The 23,350-nt window shown below is 41.3% G+C and overlaps 1 protein-coding gene across 1 annotated transcript in view; it reads right to left on the reverse strand.

The window, feature by feature from the left end:
- Positions 1–20,685, reverse strand: part of gabrb2b (gamma-aminobutyric acid type A receptor subunit beta2b) — a 33,130-nt gene extending 12,445 nt beyond the window's left edge. Inside the window, exons 1-5 of the mRNA XM_077547258.1 lie at positions 20,456–20,685; positions 20,190–20,287; positions 19,893–19,960; positions 8,792–9,012; positions 3,149–3,231 (exon numbers count right to left, since the gene is read on the reverse strand). Of these exons, the coding sequence (XP_077403384.1) occupies positions 3,149–3,231; positions 8,792–9,012; positions 19,893–19,960; positions 20,190–20,287; positions 20,456–20,547 (562 nt within the window). The 5' untranslated portion in view covers positions 20,548–20,685. The remainder of the gene's footprint in view (positions 1–3,148; positions 3,232–8,791; positions 9,013–19,892; positions 19,961–20,189; positions 20,288–20,455) is intronic.
- Between the last annotated feature and the right edge of the window lie 2,665 nt (positions 20,686–23,350).

A 23,350-nucleotide genomic window follows, 5' to 3' on the forward strand; every position in this document is an offset into this window, starting at 1 on the left:
TGGTCAAAGGATGATGTCGGCGTCAGATAAGATAAATAAAACACTTTTTTCAACGGATGTACAGTAAGTCCCATTTTTCTTTCTAACTCACTCGTTCACTTTTCACCCAAGATAACGACAAGACTTGAAATTAAACATTTACTAATGACTTGAAATTGATTTCTGCTACGGCTTATTCAGGCATTCAGCTTGATCCGACTCCTCCAGCAAAGAATCATTTCAAATGCCCACTTTAATTTTCTTTTCTTTGGCACCAAAACTTGGAAACATCCTTTGGAAAGTCATTTCAGTCGACGGGTATTTGATGTATAAATTGGCTTTCAAATGGTCCTTCCTTCATGCCTGGCTGCAGCTTTGGACTCTCTGCAACATCCATTTAGCAGAAGTGAACGCACCCAGCCATCTCACGGCGTTTAATAAACAGACAGTTTGCATTTCAACTCAATGAGAACACACACATGCAAAATGTAGCACCTGCACAAATAACTGCCCTCCCCCTCGGTGTGCTGCTGAAGTTATTCTCTTTTGATTCGGCGCAGTTCAAAGTGACTTTAATGTCAATTCTGCCGGCCAATTAAATAGTTCTCATATTTATGCATCGTATGGAGCTGGCTGCATGCCTGGGCGGCATTGGAACATCTCAAGATAAGAAAATAAATAAGTAAGGCACTGGAGCGAGCGAGCGCGAGAGGAGTGGCTCCCTCCATATGATGTGGGTCGTTGGTGCAGAAAATATAACTATTACTTAGTAGAAACACACCCATGAAACAGTACTTGAATTTTGATGGGAGAGCAGTCTGTCGCCGGGCAGAGAAAAAACACAGATGTGTGTATTTCACCATCGTTACAGTGACCGCAATTTGCAAATCACCTTCTCCCATTTTCAACCTCAAACGTGCGCTCCAGCAAATCAATGACTTGTCCTTTTTTTTTTTTCTTCTGGAGGGCTCAGTATTGTTCATTCGGTAATTTTACCGATTTGACATGTCATCATCATTGCTCTTTTTTTTTTAATTTTGTATGTGGGTGAGTATGTGTATGTGCGTGTGTGCGTGTGTGCGAGTGTGTGTGTATTCATTAGTTCACCTAAAACCTATTAAAAAATCCCATTCCGTTCACCTAAACCAAACACTTCCAGCCAGAGTCGTGAGGCCGTCAGGAGACCCGAGGAAGGACCAAAGAAAAGAAAGGAAAGTGAAATCCAGCACCGACCAGACACCACCCACCACCCACCACCCACCGGGCCACCAACCAGACTCCTTCACCAACCCCAGAAACATCTAAATTCCAACAAATCAAAGACTTTTCCATTGGACCGGTTCCACACCGAAATGGCATTTTTCGTCCCCGGACGTTCGCGTTTCCATGGAGCTTTTTCGCGGCCGAGCGGTTACAACGGAACCACTTTTTAAAACCATCTCGGAGGTGGTTCTGCAGCGCCGGTCGTGTGGGTCTGAGTGGGTCGGGTCATCATTGTCATCTGATTGGCTGACAGCAACGCAGAAAGCAACGCCGTGGCACACGCCCATCTTCTTATTTTACATAAGCGAGGCAAGAGGCGCCAGCCAATGTCATAAAAATACACTATATACAATAAATATAATAATGTTTTACAACAACACTGAATTATACTATACAATTTAAAATGTACTTGTGGATGGATTTATAATGATTGTGGTTAAAAAAAAAATTGCGCCTGGTCATGTGTTCCCATTCACTTGAATACAGTTAAATGACTGAAGCTGAGCTCTGCATTCAGAAATAGCTTCACGAGCTGGTCATGAAATCAAGATCGCAATATTTCATCCATGGTGGTCCATATGAAATTGTAAATACGGTGCAATGATCGTGCCCCGCGTCCTGGCCGCGCGCCTGTTGTGAAGGAAATGCAATGGAGTGTCGTTCCGTGCGGGGCTAATGGAAAAGCAGGAAAAGTGGACTTTCTGACGTTAAGCGGATGAGTGAGTGATCATCATTTATTCAAAAGCTGCTGTACCAGCAGAGTCAGTGTGACATTTTTATTTTTATTTTTAAACAGGAAACACCTTCATGATGTCGGATTGTGGCCTGTCTTGTCACACTGACCCATAATTGAAGGGCATCAAACACATTTCGATCATTGGTTGTTGCTGGCGCTTGCACAAAGACGCTCACAACATGCTCGGCCTCGTGTGTTGGTTTCCTACAGGTAGTGAGTAAGTGGTGCGCATTTCTCCACAGAAGACGATTCTATACGCTTTTCAATGCAAAACTATTCAAGGACTTGTAAGTGGCTTGATTTGATTGGGCTCGACGATTCGATTGGATATGGTACGGCTGACTTTTTTCTTGACATTTTACACGCATTTGAATGCACTTGTCAGCGTTGTAAATGTGACACTTCCTTTTAACAAATTAAAACAAACAAAACAAATTCAATATGTATCAGAATATAATTGACAGTGGAACAATTCGATTTTAATGCACTCGCATCTTTTCAAAAATGATTTTCCAGTTCAAGACAGTTTATATAATATTGCCCTATTTACTACCGTCCAAATGTTTTGGGTCATTTAGTAATGTTATTTTTGACAGAGAAGCACAGTTTTTTTCCCCTCCCAACAAAAATAATATACAATTACATTAAGCAGTCCAGAGTCTAGACATTGTTTATGTGGTAAAACTTAATAATTTAAAAAAACAACAACAACATTGGGGCAATCATACAAATTGTGTAGAATCATGCCTCATGTAGTACTGCTTTGTTCCTCTGGAGGTGCTAGATTCCCAAATAAAAAACTTAGTGACTGTTTTACTTTTTCTTTCACTTTTTGCAACACTAGCCGCGTTTACATGGAGACCTTTTTGTCATTCCGATTGAAATCATTCCAAATGGAGATCCGTGGTCAGCTGCTTACACGTGACCTGTTTCATTCCCATCTACAAAGTCAAGAATGAGTGTGTGTGACTGTGTCATATTCATCGGGAACAAATGAAAGCATTCTGTCCAGTTCAAAGTGATTCTGGTCTCAAGTCAAGGTAAAACCCTTTTCTTGTGATTTTTGCTTGCGTTAGTCAAAATATACCGTTTTGAAAGACAAGTGTGGCTGAAAACCTTCAAGAGTTAAACCTTTGCTCTTTCGTGCATCAAAAACAGAAAATTACTCACAACTCTCAATCTCCAATGTGCAGTTTTGTTCATCCAGTGGATACCTTCTGAGGTCCATCATACAAGCGGCCGTCGTGGTGATCCTGAAAAGTCACACACAGGACAACAGTTTGTCGAACCATCGGATCACTTTAGATGTTCAAGTGACGGTTTGGAATTTCGATCTCAAATGGCACAATTTGACAACAGAAACAGAATATCATGCAATCAGACATCCTCAGATCGGAATCCTTCACCAGGGGAGAGGATCGAACCCAAAACATCACGTATGGGAGACAACCACTCTACCACTGAGCCACGCCATGTCCTGCAACCTCGTTTTAAGCTACAGCTCACGGTCTGCTAAGGATCAGGAATAGGACCTTGGCTCTATGGAAAAAAAAAAAAAAGCTCAATAAATCTGCTTTCATTTCAAGTGGGATGGCCTTTGATCGTATAGATTGACGTGAAAGTTTGAGAAAAAGAGGATTGTGGTACATAACGATGAAGGCCAGCTCTACCGCCTTGACTTTCCTTTGGCAGCATCTCAGGAACATAAGAGGAATATGATGAAACGTGTATGCTTGTTGTCATAGTAGCCTCCACAGTGAAGGCACGGATGAGTAGGATGATGATGATGATGATGATGATAATAACATGAGTCACTAGATAAGCTTGTGTCGTCCATCAGGCTTTGTTTGAGTTGCAACTGAGCAGCACGGAATGCTGGGTAATCGCATCAATGCGCCAGTGGAGAAGCTCATTGCGAGTCCGAGTGCCGAGAGAATCACCTGGTCGGCCTCTTTGCCGAACCGGGGATCTTTCATGATTAGGACATCTTTGCGTCCGATGGCCGGCTACGTATATGTATCAATTCATTACTCTCCATTGAGCAACTTCGTCCGGGTCCAAGCCACAGTCACCCATTGTCAGCAGGTCGTTGGTATCTTAGCTCTGTTTATGTCTTTATTTCCAATACCAATGGTGGAAAACTTTCAGTCTGCGTGATTCACCACAGGAGCTCCTCAGTTTTTGGTTTCCAAATATGACAATTGGAACAGCTGTCACAAGGCACAAGGAGGCACGCTGAGTTACTGCCGTACATACTGTTTGACAATTCATTGTTTTATATATATTTCGTAATTAGGACTTAAGCAGCATGAACTAATGAATACAGACACGCACATACACATACAAAAAAAACGGTGGGTGGTGTCTGGTCGGTACTGGATTTCACTTTCCTTTCTTTTCTTTGGTCCTTCCTCGGGTCTCCTGACCGCCTCACGACCCTGGCTGGAAGTGTTCGGTTTAGGTGAACGGTATGGGATTTTTTTAATAGGTTTTAGGTGAACTAATGAATACACACACACTCACGCACGCACACACATCCACATACTCACCCACATACAAAATAATAAAAAAAAATAATTTAATAAAAAAAAAGAGAGTAATGATAATGACATGTCAAATCGGTAAAATTACCGAATGAACAATACTGAGCTCTCCAGAAAAAAAAAAAAAAGGGACTTAAGCAGCATGTGTATTCATTTCAATTTGGCTAACATCGTCATTTTGGATGAAGAATTTCCACTCCAAAATCTTGTAGAAAGGTGGCGCTAAGCTTCATATTTTCTGAGATTTTCACGGCCAGATGTGTGTTCCAAACGACAGACACTAATTTGTAGTGTGCGTCGCAGTCGGGCCCTGATAAATAAACAATGCTTGGCCAAGACAAGGTTGGGCGGATTTTCTGTTTCATGTCTCTTGTCTTTGTCAGCATTTCTTCCGCCGGTGTGGATTTGCTACCGGTGAGGAGTCCGCCAAGTGTTTAACCAAGGAGCAAATTGCTGCTTACTTTCTGGCAAATCTCTAATCTGGTGTGTGTAGATGGAGTCAGCCGTGTACAAATGAGTGCAAAGAGCCTTCGGGAAGACGGCTCAGGTGCGGGAAAGGTTATTGCTGTGTAAATATGGATTTTATTTTAAGTCAAGAGGTATCACTTCAACAATATTTCATTGTCAACTCCATTTTATTTATAGACAACTTTGACAGCAAATACTATTTTCCTATTAACAAGGGCACCATTTAGTAGTATGTTAAGGGCGGTGTGCAAAGGCAGAGGAAAGGTTCCACAGGAAAAGAAAAACAAACAAAGGTGAATTTGTCAACGGCATTAAATTCTTAGTTGTCCAATCCAATCTGGATTACAATCTACATGATCAAGATGGACACCACGGAGAAAAAAAATTGCAATTGGGTCACTGGTGGTGTAAACGCAGCCATGAAATGAGGCATGGTATTTCGGCCTGTGGTTGCTTGCTGACCGCCTGAAGACGTCAGCACCAACTGAGCTCCATATGTTGAAAAAACAACATGGTGGCCCTCGCTCACTGGGAAGGTCAAGTCACGGTCGAACCGTCTCCCGCCCTTGAGGCCATTTGCCACATTCAGACCAAGTCAATGTGGATTCACTTTGAAAAATAGTCTTCCTAAAAGCACACCAAAACCTCGTTCTGGATATCAAATGTGAACAGTTAGCTGGTCAAGATGCATTATTGAGCAAATTGCACACTTTGCTACTGTTATTTATTCATTTGAATACTGTGCCTCGAATCCCCGTGGATGCAATTTGAGTGTAAATCAAAGTCTCCTCATAAATTGTTCAGAACACAAAGATGAATTAGGCGCAACAATGTGATATTTCCTGTCAAGCTTATACTTACGATCTATCACCTTCTCATTTTTACTACTTGTAATTTACATCTCATTTCTCCAAAATAGGCCAAATAATGTAAGCTGGGAAATGCAAATTTTCTGTGAAAAAAAAAAAAAAAAACCTCCCTTGAAATAAAGCGGCCTACAGCGTAAAAGTGAATTTCAAGAACGGAGCATTGTTTGTGCAAGTCGAGCCCATAAAAAAATTAATAAAAAAGAATCATAAAAAAGCCTCTGGTGCTGCTGTCCTTCAAACCACCTTAATGAAACTCTGCTATCAATTTGCAGTTGAATGACAGCCAAACAAAGTCAATCTGTGTGAATATTCATCATGTGTTTGTTCGCTGGTTTTTATCTGCTTCAATGGACTTGACACATCCAATTACATTTCTGTTCATGAAAAATCACATGGCATATGACCTGCATATATAATATTCATATCAACAGTTGCTATCAATTGCTATTGTAGACACATTTTCCCCAACCAAATATTATTTTTAGCAGTCACACAAATGTAAAATAGAAATTAGCTGCTGTTAATTTAATATTGAAGCAAAATAAAATAAAATAAATAATTCGCTCTGTAAGCCTTAATGGTAAATTAATAAAAACATCTATTTTCTACAAACGTAATAAAATTGAAACCACACCTTTACTGGCCCTGTTAAATGTTGTTAAAATATTATCGCCATTATTCCTGCCACAGGTTTTGCTTGTAACATTTTATAACATTTTCAATTTTCAAATCAAATGCTTTGAATACTTTGATTACGCGTGAACCATCAATCCTAATAAATGCTGTTGTTGTCGGCGTGGCGTGACTGTCATGCAACAATGACTTCAATTCATTGACGTTGACATGCATTGTATTTTACTTGTTCCAATTTGTGGTAATGATGATGACGTTTTTTAGGGAGTTTTACAGCCACCATTAAGCAGATAATTTGCTGTATTTATTAGCAATAGCTAACGACGGAATGTGCGTTGGGAGGTTTGAATGAAAACTCGTCGTCGTAAGAGCAAGTGGCTGATCTCCTGACCCAATTCCAACCATCCTGCTTACATGATATTGAGTGTCAAGGGTGATGGATTTCTTTCCCAAATTTCGTCCTAATCCCCGCTTCATCCAAAGTCATATTTGATGCTGACTTTTGACGGCCAAGCAAATCCCAGCCATTTTGGAGATTTCATTTGCATATTGGATTCGGCTTTGCCGGCCCGAGGCTGATAACTGTACAGTAGGTCACACAACAAATCACAGGGACGAGTTTGAGTTCAGCATAATCTGGCCTCGCATTCTGCTGGTGCCGCTGCAGAAATGAGATTTCGTCACTTCCGTTTTGTCTTAAACAACAAATCAGGGTTAACCAACTTGTTCTTTATTCCTGTTTGGTTAAAGTCGTAGTCAGTTGATGCTTATTTTTGTGTTTCCATTGTTTGCCTTGTATATTTTTTTGTGGAATTGTTGTGCCCTCAGATGCATGACTATCCGACTCGGCTGAGTAGATTTGCATACAGTCGTTTTGTTTCTAATGCAATGTTAGGAAAATATATTTCAATTGGTGCTAAAAATAGTAGAAGCACTTGCAGAAGAACAAATGTTGAGCATAGCCGCACAGTGGGCGACTCCGAAGGCCTCCTCGACATTAATTGCTGTCTCCCTCAGCATTGCCATAATAGCCATTAAGATGTTACGCTTTTCAATAAGCTTTTATAGAGTTTGGTCGTCTGAGGCCTCTTTTGCAAAAGGAAGTGATGAGTACGCTTAGGGAAGTGCACCGTCAACAGTATGAGCTTTGAAAGTCAGTCCGTTGGCTCCATCCAGATGACGTTTGCGATGCCATTTCCATATGTGAAAAGTCAACTCATTACCATGTGCATTCACAGACTCATTCAAAGGAGAACTTCATATAAACACCATCGTTGCAATTTACCACTCATTCCTTAATTGTGCTTTAATTAAGCAAGTGCATCTTTGTTTTATTACTTTGAAAATACCGCAGAGTTCATTTTCTAAGTCGATGTTGTATTAGTCTCGCAATCACTCGGTCTGTTCCTTCATTAATAGAATTGCTAGCAAAACAAAACAAAACCAAAATGAGAAAATGATTAAAAAAAAAAGAAAAGAAAAAGGCCCAATTCAAAGTCTACTTTAGTTTGAAATTTATTTTTTGAATGACTTTTTCTAAGGGTGACCAGCAGATGTCTCATTTTAACCGTGACAGTCCCAGGGGATTTTGCCAACTCCATTGTTTCGTCCCGTTTTTTACACAGATACCGTTCCGGCTGTCCCACTTCTGAGTCATGTGCATGTCAATCACACAAACCAATCACAAAGAAATTTGCATCCTACTTACTTTCACATTCACGTTTGCGTTGTCATCGCTAACAGCCATATTCACCTCATACCGCAACTAAAGCTAAGTCCTGATTCCGTGTCTAACAATGACGGGAAATGTAAACGTCAAACAATGCAAGCTGAGCTTTTCTGGTGGGAACTTCCAAAACTGCACAACGGCACAGAGCAAAAAAAGGTTGGATAGGGGTGAATGCCTGAACTGTCAATCAAGATTTTTAGCATTAGCATTAGCTAAAGCAATAACAACCACTGGTCACCAAATTGACTAGCGATATTATTCTATATTTGATATTCAGCAAAATTGTACCATACCAGTAAAATGTGCTCACCCTAATTTTTCTTCTAAAGGCTTTTTCTAGTTAATCTTGGTCTGGTCATCAGGTTTTCTGCACTTTTCTTAAGACTTGACAAAAGAAGAAGGATTTGAAGAAGCATTTAGTTGCTGGTTGAAGAGTCAGGTGACTTCACCAGTGTTCTATTATTAGCTCAGGGGCAACATGGCATCTCACATCAATATCTTTGCTCAAATGTGTCTAAGGGGATCATGACCAGAAGAGAGAAACTGCCGACTATCAAAAATAAAAGCTCACCTCAAGCCGTAGAGCACGGTCCCGTCCGGGTGCAGTCGGATCATTCTGTTCTTGACAGTCACACCGTGGACAAAAGACTTCTTGTCGTTGAGGAAGTAGGTGTCGGGCACCCACAGCTGGTCAGCCACGCGGTTATCCAAGGTCAGGTTGAGCGGAATCTCCGAATAGGACAAGCGCTTATCTCGCCAGGCCTGCTGGAAGTACATGGTCAGGGTGTAGTCCTGCAAAAGCCAGGGAACGAAACCAGGATGCGGCGTGAGAAAAAGAAGGATCGAAAGACATGCATGAAATCAAGTAGGAACGTCGGAGTAAAAAAAAAAGAAAGCGTTTTACACAGCTGCTCTGTGATACTCCTACACGGCCGGCTTTCATTTCCCAACCGCGCTGGCCTTCAATATTAGATGAAGCCTGCTTCAAATGCAAACCCAACAGCGCGAGTACAAAGAAAAAGAACTGTCACGACCAGGCTGAAGGATACGGCTTCATGAGCTTGCTGAGCGTCGAGACACCATGAAACGGGTCTTACTCTACAATACCGACCTTCGGAACTCCGACCGTGTCCAACACAAGGCCTTGATATCCAATTTGACTTTCCTTCGTCAACTTTAGAGTACGCAGACATCCACGTGCACATCAGCTAAATTTGCTTCATCTTGTAATATCAGAGGGCATGCAACGCGGAAAAGATCCGTCACAATAAAAGTCACATAACGTGAAAAGAAATGATATTTATAAGAGCTTCATGGAATGAAAAGGTTATTTGGTCTCAGTGCTGCACCAACACATTGATTTGTGATTAAGCGGTGATAAATTGTTTTTCCACAGTGGCAGAAAGTAAAACAAACAAGGTGGCAAAGTTTAGTCGAGGAATGCCGCGGTGAATATTGAAACATTTTAGATTGGCGGGAATCAGATGACTTGATGTTCCCCTAACATCACTAGTTTCGTGGAAGGAAAAGATGAGATGATGACAGATGGTCGTGTTTAGTCGTCTTTTGGGAGAGTTGATAGTATAGAAGCTAAAATCTGATTGCACAAAAGAATTTGAACACATACCCAAGCTATACAACGAGGAAATAATAATAATACTCTCCTTTTTGAAAATGGATAATCCATTTTCGATCAAGTATTTGTAGACACTACACACACGCAAAGCCGAAAGCTGTTAATAATTGATGAGCAAACAGAGGAATTCTTTTTTCATATCCTATCATTCTAAATCTAGGACACCATCAGCCCCCACAATCATTCAGGAAAAAGCAACTTTGGATATATTACATCAACTTCCTTCCTCAAGGAACTTTTTGTTGTTGTTGCCATGACTAAAATGGCCGCTTCCTGGCAAAGAAAATTGAACATGCATTTTTCAAGGTGCCTGGTATGCGGCACCTTTGGGACTCGCATGTCGCCCGGAGGAGTTTGGAGAGCAGCGCCATCTTTTATTCCGCTACCAATGAGACATTATGTTGCTTGGCAGCGTAATTAGAGCAATTTTCAGTTAAAAAGTTGACGTGTGAGGTGTCACTGGACTAGAATATCTGATATGAAACAATTTGTCTTTTTGTTGTTCCCAATCGCAGAGACTTGTCTGCTGCACGTGCTGCTTTCACAAGACTTGAGTTTGCAGTCGACGGTTATGTAAGAGCTCACGCTGCCGTGCTGTGGATTGTGAGCACGTGTGGGCGAACAAGAGACGCTTTTTACCACAAACAAATTAGTTAGTCAGACACTCAAATTCTTCTTTTGGGAGAGATTTTCAACAGGCAAAGCCATGTTTTTTTTTTTTTTAAACTCATTCACTGCCATTGACGGCTATAGAAGTCAAAAATTAATTTGAACTATTTCTATTAGTTTCATTTCCCCCCCCCCATTTTTGTTAACAGTATGAGTATGAAAACCTATAATTTTTTTGTATTGTACATTTAGAACAGACCAAATTTGTGATTAATCGTGAGTTAACTATTGAAGTCATGCGATTAATAACAATTAAAAAATTTAATCGTCTGACACCACAAATTTTTAATAATCTTTTATTCTTTTTTTTTATTAGGGGCATCAGGCAAAATTTTTGATTTTAATTAATCACATGACTTCACAAGTTAACTCACGATTAATCACAAATTTTATATATATTCTAAATATACAATAAATATAAAAATCTAGGTTTAAAAAAATGTGAAACTAATAAATAGTTCAAATGAATTTTTGACGTCTATAGCCTTCAATGGCAGTGAATGAGTTAATACTTTAGGAGTAGAAAATTTTCTGAGATACTGAAACAGTGACTATCCGTGTACCACCAATCAGAGCCGCATATAGAGAGAGTTTGGCCAACTCGGTTTTCGGTAGGGTAACAAAATGGCGTCCAAGTGTCATGTGACCATTCAAACCAAGTTGGCCAAACTCTTTCTATATATGACTCTGCCACCAATGGTACAAAGGCTCCCTCTAGTGGTCGTCTTAAGTATTTCTGAATTAAATGTTTGTAAATTCAGGATTTTTTTTTCTCCCGCTATATTTAAATGCAGTGTTAATGTTCAACTTGACATAATCTTACAATCTCAAAGGAGGTTGGTAAAAAAAAATACAAAATTACCTAATGTGTAAATTTTTGATAACCCCAAAATTGGGTCATTTTGTCCCAATAAAATATTTAGTGTCAAATAAACACACACACACAAAAGGCATTTTGTACAAAACAAAGCAGAAAGTTGGGTCAAATAGACCAACGTAATGGATTTGGGAGCCAAATCGGGTTATTTTTGACCCAAGTTTTAGAGAGTACCAATAATGTACTCAAATAACACCGCTGCTTCGTTCTCGATGAACACTTTTACGCTAATGTTGCGATTATGGTCGTACTTGAAGAAAAAAGCCTTTTTTGAGGTTGTACTTAAAGCAGACACGTTCAATGTTGAGGTCCCCCCCGCCATCTTTTTTAATCAACTGCTGGATGCGGATAACCTTGCAAACCAGATTATTCGGGAAAGGAGGCACTTGCTGTACAATCCTTCTTGCTGATTGGACGATGCAGCATCTTGCACGTTTGTTTTGACCAATCAACGCAATGGATGGAAATGTCGTCTTCCGTCGTGGGTTAACAAACAGAATGAACTGCATTCATCTCATCTAGACAAGTGACAATCACTCTGGACTAGAGTGGCTTTGAAATCTTCCCATTGTCATCCCCTACATTGCAGCCTTAAATACTTGAGGAAGTTGTGGCTGGCTTTGTAGGACGGCGTCTGCGGAGGTGACAGCGCCAAACTTTCCTAAAAGACGACTATTGTGTGTCTCGTCGTGGGAGGCTCGAAATGAGCGGAGCCGCTGCAGTGACGCTGCAAGTCAGCCTGTCATAATAACAGTGGTAATGAGCAGCACTACATCAACTGCGCCAGCAGAGAGTGGGAGGGTTGCAAAGCCAAAAGTAAGTAAGAGTCGCGTAGGAAGAATGACGCTAATTTAGGAACATGCCGCCGGTACGACCTGTCAGGCTTTGGCAGTACAAATATTCTCCACACTGTAAATTCACATTGTATGTATTTCATAACGGGAGATTGTTTCTTTCCATCACCATGTTAATTGGACCATGAATGCTGTATTAGAGATATGCACCACCTGCTGGCAAACTCTGCCATTACATCTTTAAATGGCATTCACAGGTTTAGTAACCAAATATTTGATCTTATGTTACATGATAAAAAGTGATCAACCTTCCTTTTTTTGATGCCTGTGAAAAAAAGCAAACAGATGAGTGGCATTTCCATTCATTTTGTTGGCAAAAGATGATTTAATGATCAGAATAATAAAATCCATATGTTGAAGTCCAAAATACTATCAAGTAATGAACCCCATCTGAACACTTACATAACCTTCTGGTCTTCCAAGTAGGCCTGTCTGCTGACCCCTGCCACATGGCTGCTCTTGGATTGGGAACAATAGCAATAATGAATATGAAAGTTATTGACAGGATGTGGGATGTGTTTTTGCAGTCAGTCCTCGCTCTAAGCCTTACATTGTCGCTTTTGGCCTCATTTTGACTCATTTCCTCCGCTCAGGGACAAACACAATAAGTCCCTACAAAGTACACGAGCAAATACACGTTTGGCAATTGTCAGGCATGCCATCAGCGTAGTCCATTGCATTCATTCACCAGCTCATCGCGTCCTGTTCACACGCAAAGGCTGGTTTGAAAACGGAAGTAAGTCATCAGCATTGATGATTTTTTTTGTTGCTAAGACATCAGGTCCCATTTCCAACATGGCTCATTTCTTCCATTTTGTCGCTCTCCTTTTTTTAATAGCTCATCCGCCACCGTAGCTTCATTTTGGCAGGCGATTCCTCAAATCTGTTCTTGTCGGCTAAGATGGACTTCAAGTTCTGAGCCACAATTTGGAGCTTGGGTGGCTTGAATTGATCCAGGTGGCCATCGGTCACCCGCGGAGGTGACCTGCGCCCTTTTGGGATGATTGAAACCTGCTTATGTGGAAAACTACTTTGGCGGCAGGACAGGCGATTGATCAAATAGACAGGAAAGAGGAATGGGAGGTGGTCTGAGCTGATATTGGAGTTTGGGGCAGACACGGCCAAAACCAGGAGCATTTGGTTTGTGTATTTCTGTCGTCCTCCTCGCCTTGAAGCCTGTTTTCCATTTGCGAGGAGCGGAATGGAGCTTGTTAAGGAGGATGGAGTCTTTGGAGTGAGGGGCTAAATAAAAGGCGTCTAAAAGCTCAGCCGAGCGGCCATGCAAATTGCTTTTATTCTTTACAGCTTGCCACTTCCACTATCTGATTTCAGCACCAGCGCTGGCTGACCTCCCTCTCAGGCTTTCTCTTTGCCGCTTTTATTATCCCGCTAGCCTTCCCACCTTCTCTTTGCCCGTTATTTTCTCATGTCATTTCTTCTTATGAGTGTAGCCCATCCATCTTCATCTTCTTCTATTTGTTTACTTAATGCAAATGTGACAACATTTGGGATGGTTGGGCCATTTTGGCTTTCGATGTCTGTTAGCTTTAAGGACCGGAACTAAAATGTTGCCCAGTAAAAACTGGTAAAAAAAAAAGGGGTTTTATTATTCTCCCTGCAAAGAATCACATTTCTGATGCTCTACACATGAGGGAAAATTGTCGTGACAAATTACAAAATATAAAAAGGTCAGTAGCACCCCCAACAGAGTTTTTTTTTCTTTTTCTGGAGAGCTCAGTATTGTTAATTCGGTAATTTTACCGATTTGACATATCATCATCATTGCTCTCTTTTTTAAATTATTTTTAAATTATTTATTTTATTATTATTATTTTTTTGTATGTGGGTGAGTATGTGTATGTGCGTTAGTTCAGCTAAGACCTATTAAAAAAATCCCAAAACCGTTCACCTAAACCGAACACTTCCAGCCGGAGTCGTGAGGCCATCAGGAGACCCGAGGAAGGACCAAAGAAAAGAAAGGAAAGTGAAATCCAGCACCGACCAGACACCACCAACAGAGGTTTAATGGAGCCCTATCTCGGTATTTATGACCAAGGCCTATGAAAAATTAGAAGGCAATTTTGGTAGTCATACCCTAACAGGTAAAGGAACTATGAGAATTTGAATGTCCAATTTTGGCCCATTTTTGGCCTAGACCTGATTGACTTGGACTGTACCATCTCCACACCTTTGCAACATGCCGTTGATCATCAAATTTTGCCTTTCAATATTACTTTCACACAAGGTTTTACATAGATCTACGGAAATTGGGAGGTAATAGCCCATGACGTAAAAAAACTAAATCCAAATCTAAATCTAACAGGAAGTTGAATTTACTTTGCCGTTTTTGACCTTTTGATACTTTAAGGAACTCTTCTAAAGGAATCGAACTGATCCTGATTTCTTTCCTTGCATGCTGTTACCGTAATGCTGCGCTGTTTACGATTAAAATTGAAGCTGTTTTTGAGGGCCTGAACCTAGACGGCAACTGAAACTTTGTGCACACATCAGTATTTGGATTTGAGTATTTGAGCAAACAGCAACCCTTTTATGGCTATCATCAATTTAAAGCTACTCCCAGCTCTCCGTTAAAGTTATCACAGTAGCTGATATATGCAGACAAATGGTATTGAAAAGACAGATTTTGGCAGATCTGAATGGGAATTCTGTCAAGAGAACTCATTGTTGACCTTGAGGAATCCCTTTTGGTCAAAGTCATGTCAGAAGTCAAACAAGCCTCCCTTTCCAGGCATGTTTTCGATTTTGCCAAGCCTGCTGGAGAGAAATGCGATCTGAGCAACGCTACGCTATCATCCATCCACTTCAGTGTCTTCAAAAAGGCCTCCAACAACAACAAGCAGCTTTCAATTTCCTGTCCCGCACTTTCCTCTTGCCGCCAGCGACAGGCAGTGAGGAGCCTCATGGCGGCTTCTCCAAAGAGGCCTAATAATATACATGGCGGCCCCCAACCAGTTGAGTGACATACAGTATATTTCCCATCTCCGCCCCCTAGCAACTCAATACCGACTCCTTAACATTCAAGCCTTGGAGCTGCTGGAACAGATTGTGCACTGCATGGAGTCAATCGGAAGCAAACTTGGACTTGGATTTCCTTCCAGCAGGAATAATGAACTTTCTCGCAGCAAAGCCAATAAAGTGCAATTTACACGGAGGCAGAGAGACGACAAATTTAGCATACATATTTAAGCTACTTGGCAGCTATCACTTTCTATTGTGTGCTTTTCAATGTGTCCAAAATCAGCTATGATGAATTAGAAAACCTCTGACGAAATCAAGAATTTCTCCCACGCTTGTTGCTCTGTAGGCTTCTATCAGAACTGCATCATGTTTCAATTAGAGAGAAAAAAAATACTATTTTTATTTGTCCTCGTTCGTAGATGGGGTCGTAGATGATGACAAGTCAATCACACAAAAGGGACATACAATCAAATAATCATTATTAGGGGTGCTTGAGACCCCCCCCCCCCCAAAATAAAAAAATAATAATTTGGAAATGTCTGTTTGAAAGAAACTTCCATCATTCAATTGAGCCTGAACATGGGTTTAGAAAAATCTGGCTGCCGATGGCCAATCAAATTCACAGGCACTGTTGTGGTCGTCCGGCCCCGCCTCCAACAGTTGAGGCAGTTGGCAGCTGTGCAGCTTAACGGACGGACGGACGACATACAATTTATTAGAGTCAATTGGGGCATCTGCAAGCCCTCTTTGTGGCCCCAGAGAGCAAAAGTCAATTCGGAGAGAGGGGCAGACGAGGACGACGAGGCACACACAACACAGATTATCAGTGGAGTATTATCAAATATCTTCAACGTGAAAAGATTTGACAAAAGGTTTTGGTGACCGTGAATGTGTCTTAAGAATTGTTGGGAATATTTGAATGCATATTTGAACGTGACTATTTTCCATTTTAACTCAAGTCATGCAATATGAATTAAGATTCTAGAAAAGTTGTTTTTACATCTGAAAAGTTCTGGCAGCCTTAAAACGGGTTGGTCAAATTTACCCCCGCCGAAAAAAAACATTTCTATTTTTAAACACTATATAATGTAATCACATATTAATTAATTAATACATTTAGAATACAATAACTTGATATGATAAATGTGTTTTAAAGTGATCTACTTTCTATTGCAACCAATGTCATTGGTTGTTTGCCTAACCTATAAAATTGCTATGCCCCTATTGGTTAATCAAGTCAATATGAGCTTAACCTACTAGTTTGGTAGTTTTTTTTTTTTTTTAACCAATCAATTTTTAAGTGCAGATGCGCTCACTGGCGTCTCAGAGCAGTGTGAGGGCCCAACAAAGTCTTGTCAATTGAGTCTGATACCTGTTGACAGAATAGCGCTCGTATCGCCACAGCAGGCAGCGTGTTAAGTGTCAGTCAGGCAGCGCCTGCAATGTTTACGACATCTCAAGTCAGGTAAGCGGATCAGCGCATGAACGTCTCAAGTGTTTGGAATATCTGATAGTAAAACATGAGTCGTGTGAGAAGATTGATCAATAATGGACCATGAGGACCTTTGCAAGGATTGTGATTGGTTATGATCAATGACTTGGCATTACATTCTTGTATCACGACAACCATTCAAGTGGGATGAGACGCTGCTTTGCTCGTTACGTAATCCAAACATTGACTTTGCTGCGGGCCGCGAGTAGAGACCACGCGGGGGGGGGGGGGGGGGGCTTTGAGGGGCACAGGGAAGGTAAACGTCCTCAGTAGACATCTGCAGCTTTACGTGCATCATGCTAAAATGCTAATTCAAGGCATGCGGCAGAGCAATGTGGTTAAAAAAAGAATTCCATTAAATTCCAGAAAATGTGACTTCTTTAGCCTGTATTTGAAATGGATTTTCTTTTTTCAATCCAATCATTTCATGATGTCATTTGTTGCTTTATTTACGTGTTTCCTTTTTTTTTTTTTTTTATCTCAGGGTGACACCAAAGTGTTATGATTTGTGTATGTCATGCTTAGGTTTGTTGTTTTGGCTTTGTGTCCCGTCTTGCTAGTTAGGTTTTGTTTGCACCTGTACTCGTCATCCAATCATCTCTTCCAGTCACTTGTGTCTTGTCCAGGTGTCTCTCGTTGTCTCGTCAGTTGGCTTGTATTTCGTTTCCTGGTTTCGTTCAGTCTTTGTTGGATCTATTGTCGCCGTCACCACTCTTGTGTTTTTTTGTTACTTTGATTTTTGGCCTTTTCATAACTTTGTTGGTTTTGTTTATTAAGAGTTTTACCCAGTTCCCCTGTTAGTGTTTTTGTTAAATAAATTGTGTTCAGTATTACATGCATCCCTGCCGTATTTGTCCTGCCACCCTGCATTTGGGTTCTCCACCTAAGATGATCATTTCTACTATTTGACACAGTTATTATCTTTATTTGTTTCAATTTAATGCTATATTTTAAAGTTGTCTTGATTAAATATTAGGGATGTAACGATATCCAAACATCACGATACGCTAAATATCACGATATTGTGGGAAGGTTGGCGAGATAAAAAAAAGTCACAATATTGTAAAAAAATGAAAAAAAGAGCTCATACTAAAAAATAAAAAAATATATTGTGTAGAATCAGAAATCCAATTGAAGAAGCTTGTGTCATGATACCATCATCAATCCTATTTAGCATCAAATCAGATGATTGTTTTTTTTCTTCTTTCAACATTGGGCCTCACTGTCAAAAAGATGAAGCCCGACGTAATTTGGTTTTGAAAGCTCTCATGTTGCGGATGAGAAACGACAGCGCCCGCCAGTAAGTGGCTCCACAACCTTGCTTCCCTTTTATGATCCTATGGCGAGCAATAATCTGATCTGGCCTTTCAGCCAACATCCATAATCATATGCTGCCCATCCCGGATCTCCTTTGCTCAGCTTTTGTCAAATAGCATTTGCAGAATCGTCCAGCTTGGCATTGAGCTGCAGGCCCACCTGCCCGCCAGCTTCCAACGGGTAACATGACGTCGGTATGCGTGTCTGGCTTTGCATGCACGCTGCATGACCTTCCCTCCGACACCTTTTGGCGTTCTGCATGGCGACTCGCCGGCGTCTCACCTCCCTCGCACACACTTAGGTGACCCGTGTGACCCACTGGTCTCGTGGAAAGTGCTATCCACTTTTCTTTGTTCATTCCTGACTGGCTGAGATCATGATGATCGTTGAAGACACTTGATATCGGAATATGATGTTATTTGTTGTCATTTCTATTTCATTCAGTTATTGTAGAATTTATAATCATTTCCAGGTGTTTTACAGAAACTTCTACTAGGAACGATTCTAACCCTGCTTGTGGCAATTTGACAACAATTTGAAAACTTTCATCATCAGCTGAAACTTTTTTTTATTTTTATTTTTTTTAACTTTTCTATCCTTTCCTACAGCCGCAGCGGCGAACGGATTGTGTTTGTCCTCCGAGGTTCCAATTTATGTACATGGAGCATTTCTACATCTTAGACTTACTGCCTTTTGCCAAGAAAAATCTGTGGAGTCCAATAAAGAGTCCTTCGGGATGCATTAGTGCAACAGGAATGGACTGACTACCTAATAACAAGCCTTCCCGATGAACAAATGTGTTGTGTGTTTATTTGAAGCTAATCCCCCAATGAAAGAACACATTACGACAACTTGCTAACACATCGGACAAGCTTTAGCCCACAGGACTTCCGGTGCTGCCGTCTGGAATTGATTTGGCTTCCAACAAGGCCAAAAAATCTACTTTATAATTATCACAATTTCACACTCTGCTGCATCCGCAAACATTAACACCACTTGCCTTTGCAAAATGTGCTTGTTTGTGCTCAGCCAAGTGATAATACAACATTAAAGTTAGCTTCAATTGCTTGTATGAATTTGATCATTAGGCTCAGGTCATTAAAAAAAAAAAAAGGCACTTATATAATAGTTGTCTTTGACTTGTGGGTCATCTCCGGCAGCACAATTTATTTCCCATCCGTGTGTCACGTGTGGCAAATAGACGCGTCGTCGTCTGCTTTTCGCATCACGTCTCCACTCAAGCAGGCACAAACACAACAACATGAGAAAAATAAAAAAAAAGCCTTCAGGGGTTTTCGGCTGCTGCCAAAAATATTCCACATGACATTAAATATGAGTCATGTCGCAGCCAGCGCTGAAATCACGTCACAGCAAGGAAAGGGGCATTTTCATATTTACTATTTTTAAAAAAAATCAACAGATAGGGTAGCAAATGATGATGATGATGGAAAGCTCGACATGTGTGACCTTCCATGGAGAAAAGGTGAAGTTCCAGCAAGCCGACAGTAGGAGGTGCACTTGTATGGAGCAAAATCGCACACTTCAACTCCTGACTGTGTTTCCAGTCCAGGAAAAATAACAGCATTTATAAACCAAGCATGACACACAATCCATTTAACACTCACAAAGGTCAGAGTGCAATAGCAGTCGCAAAAAAATAAATAAAAAAGACTTCTTACACGCATGTTACGAACATCGTCAACACAAACGAGGCGTTCCTTTTAAATGACAATACAAAAACAGTGTGGGGCTTCCCCTTATGTGTGTTTGTGAGGGTATCCCCCCTCCTCCCCCCAACCCCTTCCCACGAGCATCATTAGCCCTGCAGGCTGTATGAGAACAACTTACCATGTTGACTTCTGACACCATGTCTATGCTGGCGATGTCGATATTCATGCCCACTCCCACTGGCGCACCTGCCAAATGCAATCATCATCATCATCATCATCATCATCATCATCATCATCATCATCATCCAAAATAATATCATTGGCAACTGGGGTGCAGCCTCGGAATGATGACATCATACGTGCAATAAAGCAACACATTGGGAAAGTTGTTCATTTGAATGCATGCACGAGTAGTGTGTGCGTGCGTGCGAATGTGTTTTGAACGTGCACATGAGTTGCACATGATCGCATTTACCTCCGAAATCTGGCCTCAGACGAATATCATAACCTGTCAAGAGGCGATCCACCGTCTCTTTCACCAAAGGCATATTGCTCGGATCGTTCACACCGACGCTGTGGAGCAGCACACGCGCACACAAACACACACACACGCACGCGCACAAATTAACAGATGAAGGTGACAAAACATTCCAGCGAGCGCAAAGTCTCCCCCGCTGCTGGTCCGGCAGACAAAAAAAAGGAGAAGAGGGAAGAAAAGAAGATAGGATGGAGCTTGCTTACCTTTGTGCGCACACCACGACCACTACGAGGGGGAAGACCCCCACACAAAAGCAAAAGCAGCAGCAGTATCTTCTCCTCCTTAACGCCGCCATGCTCGCGCTCGCTCGCGTCTTTTTCCCCCCTCAGCCTCCTTCCACACAAGACGAGACGAGCTGCTACAACTTCTTCTTGCCAGTGCGGTAATTCCAATGCCGCGCGCATGCGCACTCAGCACTACAACGACTGATGATGATGATGATGATGATGCTTGTGACAGACACAGACAGACTATCGCGGGTGGTGGGAGTCAACTGTCACTCGTGGGGGATCTCCCAAGATAAAGTTGCTGGTTGGATTCCCATGGAAATTCGCCAAACATGTTTGTTCATATCCTGTATCGCAAATGAGATGAATTTTGCTGTCTACATGCAAACTATTTGCTAACTTGAACCAAAATGGATGCCATATGGCAAAATGTAAAGTCTTGATGGGGAAATGGAGCACATATCGTAAAGTTTAATTTAAAAAAATTACGCCAAAATAATTTGGCTCGTTCATTTTAACTCTTTCACTGCCACTGACGTTTAAAGACGTCAAGTAAAAACCTACGCTTCACTGCCAATGACGTCAAAAGACGTCATCCAATGATTTTTATTTTTTTTTTTGAAACGGGTAGAGGAAACCCTTCTGCATGTCTGGAGAAAGTTTCAAGTCTGTCTGTTGTGCCTAATGACTATTTTGGCCCCTAGAGGGCAGCGATGACTCTCTTATGACAAGATCGGGTGGGCGTCAGTAGAGGCGGAGCTAGAGCGTCGAGCAGGAGATGAGAATGGAAGACAAAGGAAAAATGGCGGCCGGTCGCGAGGAGCTCACACCCGAGACGTTTTTTTTAAAGACCAAAAGCATCGCTGAAAAAGCACATTGTTGACGACGATAATCATCATAGATGATGAAGATGAGGGTGACTCCGTGGTTGGAAAGCATTGACGCGGCAGTAGAAGACGTTAGATGGAGCTAGATGGAGGAGGGAACGGGCAATGGCGAGCGTTTGCAAGCAGCTCTACACTTACAAGACGAAAGGCATCGACCAACGCTAAAATAGTACATTGATGACGACGGTGATCATCCTCGATGATGATGAAGGTGAATCCGAGCTTGACGGCGAAATTGGAACCGCTGACGCGGCAGCTATGACGGTGTCGTAACGCGGAACACAACCGAGCACGCACAGGCGGATGTTCGATCGGACGACGGAGAGTGCCCCGAGTCCAATGCATATTCATCGGAGGAGTGTGTACAGTCTGCTACTTGCTTTTTATTCCCCGGAAAAAAAGGCCGTCAAGAAAGTGTAACGTTTGCACGCAAAACGGACCAATGTGAAAGTGAAAGTAAACTGTTGTGCGAGTCCTGGCGTCTCCTTGCACGCAGGAGAGCGTTACAAAAGGAAAAACTGTATTTGAAACATCCACATAATTGTAAGTAGTACCACAGTTGCACACATTTGTAAATAGTTTGTGAAATTGTTTTGTCAAGTTGTTACACTGTTGAATGGAAATAAACGTATTTTGCAATCAAAAAACACTTTTTCATTGTTGGTGAAAGCGTTTTACAGAAGTAAAGCACTATTTAGGTGTTTGTGGCATCATTCATGGACAAAAAGAAGTGTACAATTCACTAGAGTGCATGAAATAACATCGTTTCACAAAAAGCTCTTTTTCTCCGTTTTTTGTTTCAAAACAGAGAATTTCGGTGAAAGTAACCATTTTCTATTGTTGATTACTGAAGAACGGAATAAGGTAGAAACAAACTTTTTTTTTCTGATGAAAGCTGAGAGTCCAATCTTTCATTTGGTAGTATGTGTGTTTCCATAGTCCAAACACAACATTTTATGTGGACCTTGAAAGATCACTCAAAATGCTTAAATCAGTGAAAGAGTTAATACTGGTGGCCATGTTTGGGGCGGATGACCCTCCCCCCCCCCCCCGTTTGGGGCGGATGTGACGTCACCTCATTGACAGGACGTCACTCATGCCTTAAGTGAGACATATGCCATCACTTGCCTATGGATGTAAGTCCGTCATCCATTATTGATTAGTGATTACGCACCGAGTTTGCCCACCCTTGCCTGCTTTAAGGAAAATTATACTTAGGCTAATTTCAAGAAAAGAAAACCTGACTGTATATTGACTGTTATATATGGTAGCTTTGACAAAAATTGCACCTTTAGCAGCAAATGACATTGAAGTGATCGATGAACGACAGTCAATCAAACTGTGCTTGAGACGCAGCACAATGAAAGTAAAGCGGCAGTCGCCAGGTACACATCATTCAACCAAATGCAAGAATATAGAAATGAAAAAAATTCAACGACATCCATTGTTTAATGTCGGCGAGGCACGCCTCCAGATTACAGCAGTTGTGCGGATTCGTTATTTGTAGAGGCAAATATAATCGCGCATCGTCAGCATAACAGTGAAAGTTCATGTAAGTTCATATAAATATAAAACAAAAGAGGGCCAAGTACCGACCCTTGTGGTACTCCACACGTAACGCTACACAACTCAGAGGTCGCATTGCCATGGATTACACGGTGCGTTCTCTCTGAGAGGTAAGAACGAAACCACCAGAGTGCTAAGGCTGAAATACCAATACATGTTTGGAGACGTTCTAATAGGATGTTTTAATCGATGGTATCGAAGTCGGCGCTTAAATCGAGTAATGATAATATTGACGAGGTATTGGAGTTCATTTCTAGGAGAAGATCATTTGTCACTTTAGCAAGGACTGTCTCAGTAAAGTCAACGGCCCTGAATCCTGACTGAAAAGGTTCATATGGATTGCTAGTGTCCATGTAATCATTCAGCTGTAGCGCAACAACTTTTTAAAGTATTTTTACAGTAAACGGTAAAGTTGATA

This window comes from Vanacampus margaritifer, chromosome 16, assembly GCF_051991255.1.
Source record: "Vanacampus margaritifer isolate UIUO_Vmar chromosome 16, RoL_Vmar_1.0, whole genome shotgun sequence".
Lineage (NCBI taxonomy): Eukaryota > Metazoa > Chordata > Actinopteri > Syngnathiformes > Syngnathidae > Vanacampus > Vanacampus margaritifer.